This window comes from Bison bison, unplaced genomic scaffold (assembly GCF_000754665.1).
Source record: "Bison bison bison isolate TAMUID 2011002044 unplaced genomic scaffold, Bison_UMD1.0 scf7180017864285, whole genome shotgun sequence".
NCBI classification, from domain to species: domain Eukaryota; kingdom Metazoa; phylum Chordata; class Mammalia; order Artiodactyla; family Bovidae; genus Bison; species Bison bison.
Genome location: NW_011494857.1, coordinates 1345679 through 1346098, shown reverse-complemented (window position 1 = coordinate 1346098; position 420 = coordinate 1345679). Strand labels below are relative to the sequence as shown.

Genomic DNA, 420 nt, shown 5'->3' with positions numbered 1-420 from the left:
GGGAAACCGTTACTAAATAGACATTTATACATATATATAAATAATTTCTCTGTACACCCGACAGTGGGAGGAAAGGGGAGGGAGTGGAGAGGGCTTGGGAAGTGGGGGGAGTCGAACTCTGAACCCTGCCCTGTGGGGGCAGCACGGACACACCCTGACCAGTGACCCCCCCTTCCCCAGCAACAGGGCCCAGGGGTTAACTCCTGAGGGCACAGTTCTGTCCCCATTCTTGGTTCATGGAGGAGGTGCCCCCCCCCAGGCCAGGGTGGGGTCACCCGCAGCGGCTGTGGGCCTGTGCTTGGGCCAGCAGGTCGCTGAAGGAGTCAAAGAGCTGTTCAAGCCACGGCTGATTCCGCATGCACTGCTGGACTACCTCCTCCTGGCCTAGGTCCTCCGCGCCGCCCTCGATGGCCAGGGTCT

General features: G+C 60.2%; 1 protein-coding gene across 1 annotated transcript in view; it reads right to left on the bottom strand.

Annotated features, from left to right (window-relative positions):
- Positions 1-6: 6 nt before the first annotated feature.
- PRR12 (proline rich 12) overlaps positions 7-420 on the bottom strand; it is a gene marked incomplete at its 5' end in the record, with an annotated part of 28234 nt that continues 27820 nt past the window's right edge. Inside the window, one exon of the mRNA XM_010849710.1 lies at positions 7-418. Within this exon, the coding sequence (XP_010848012.1) occupies positions 272-418 (147 nt within the window). The remainder of the gene's footprint in view (positions 419-420) is intronic.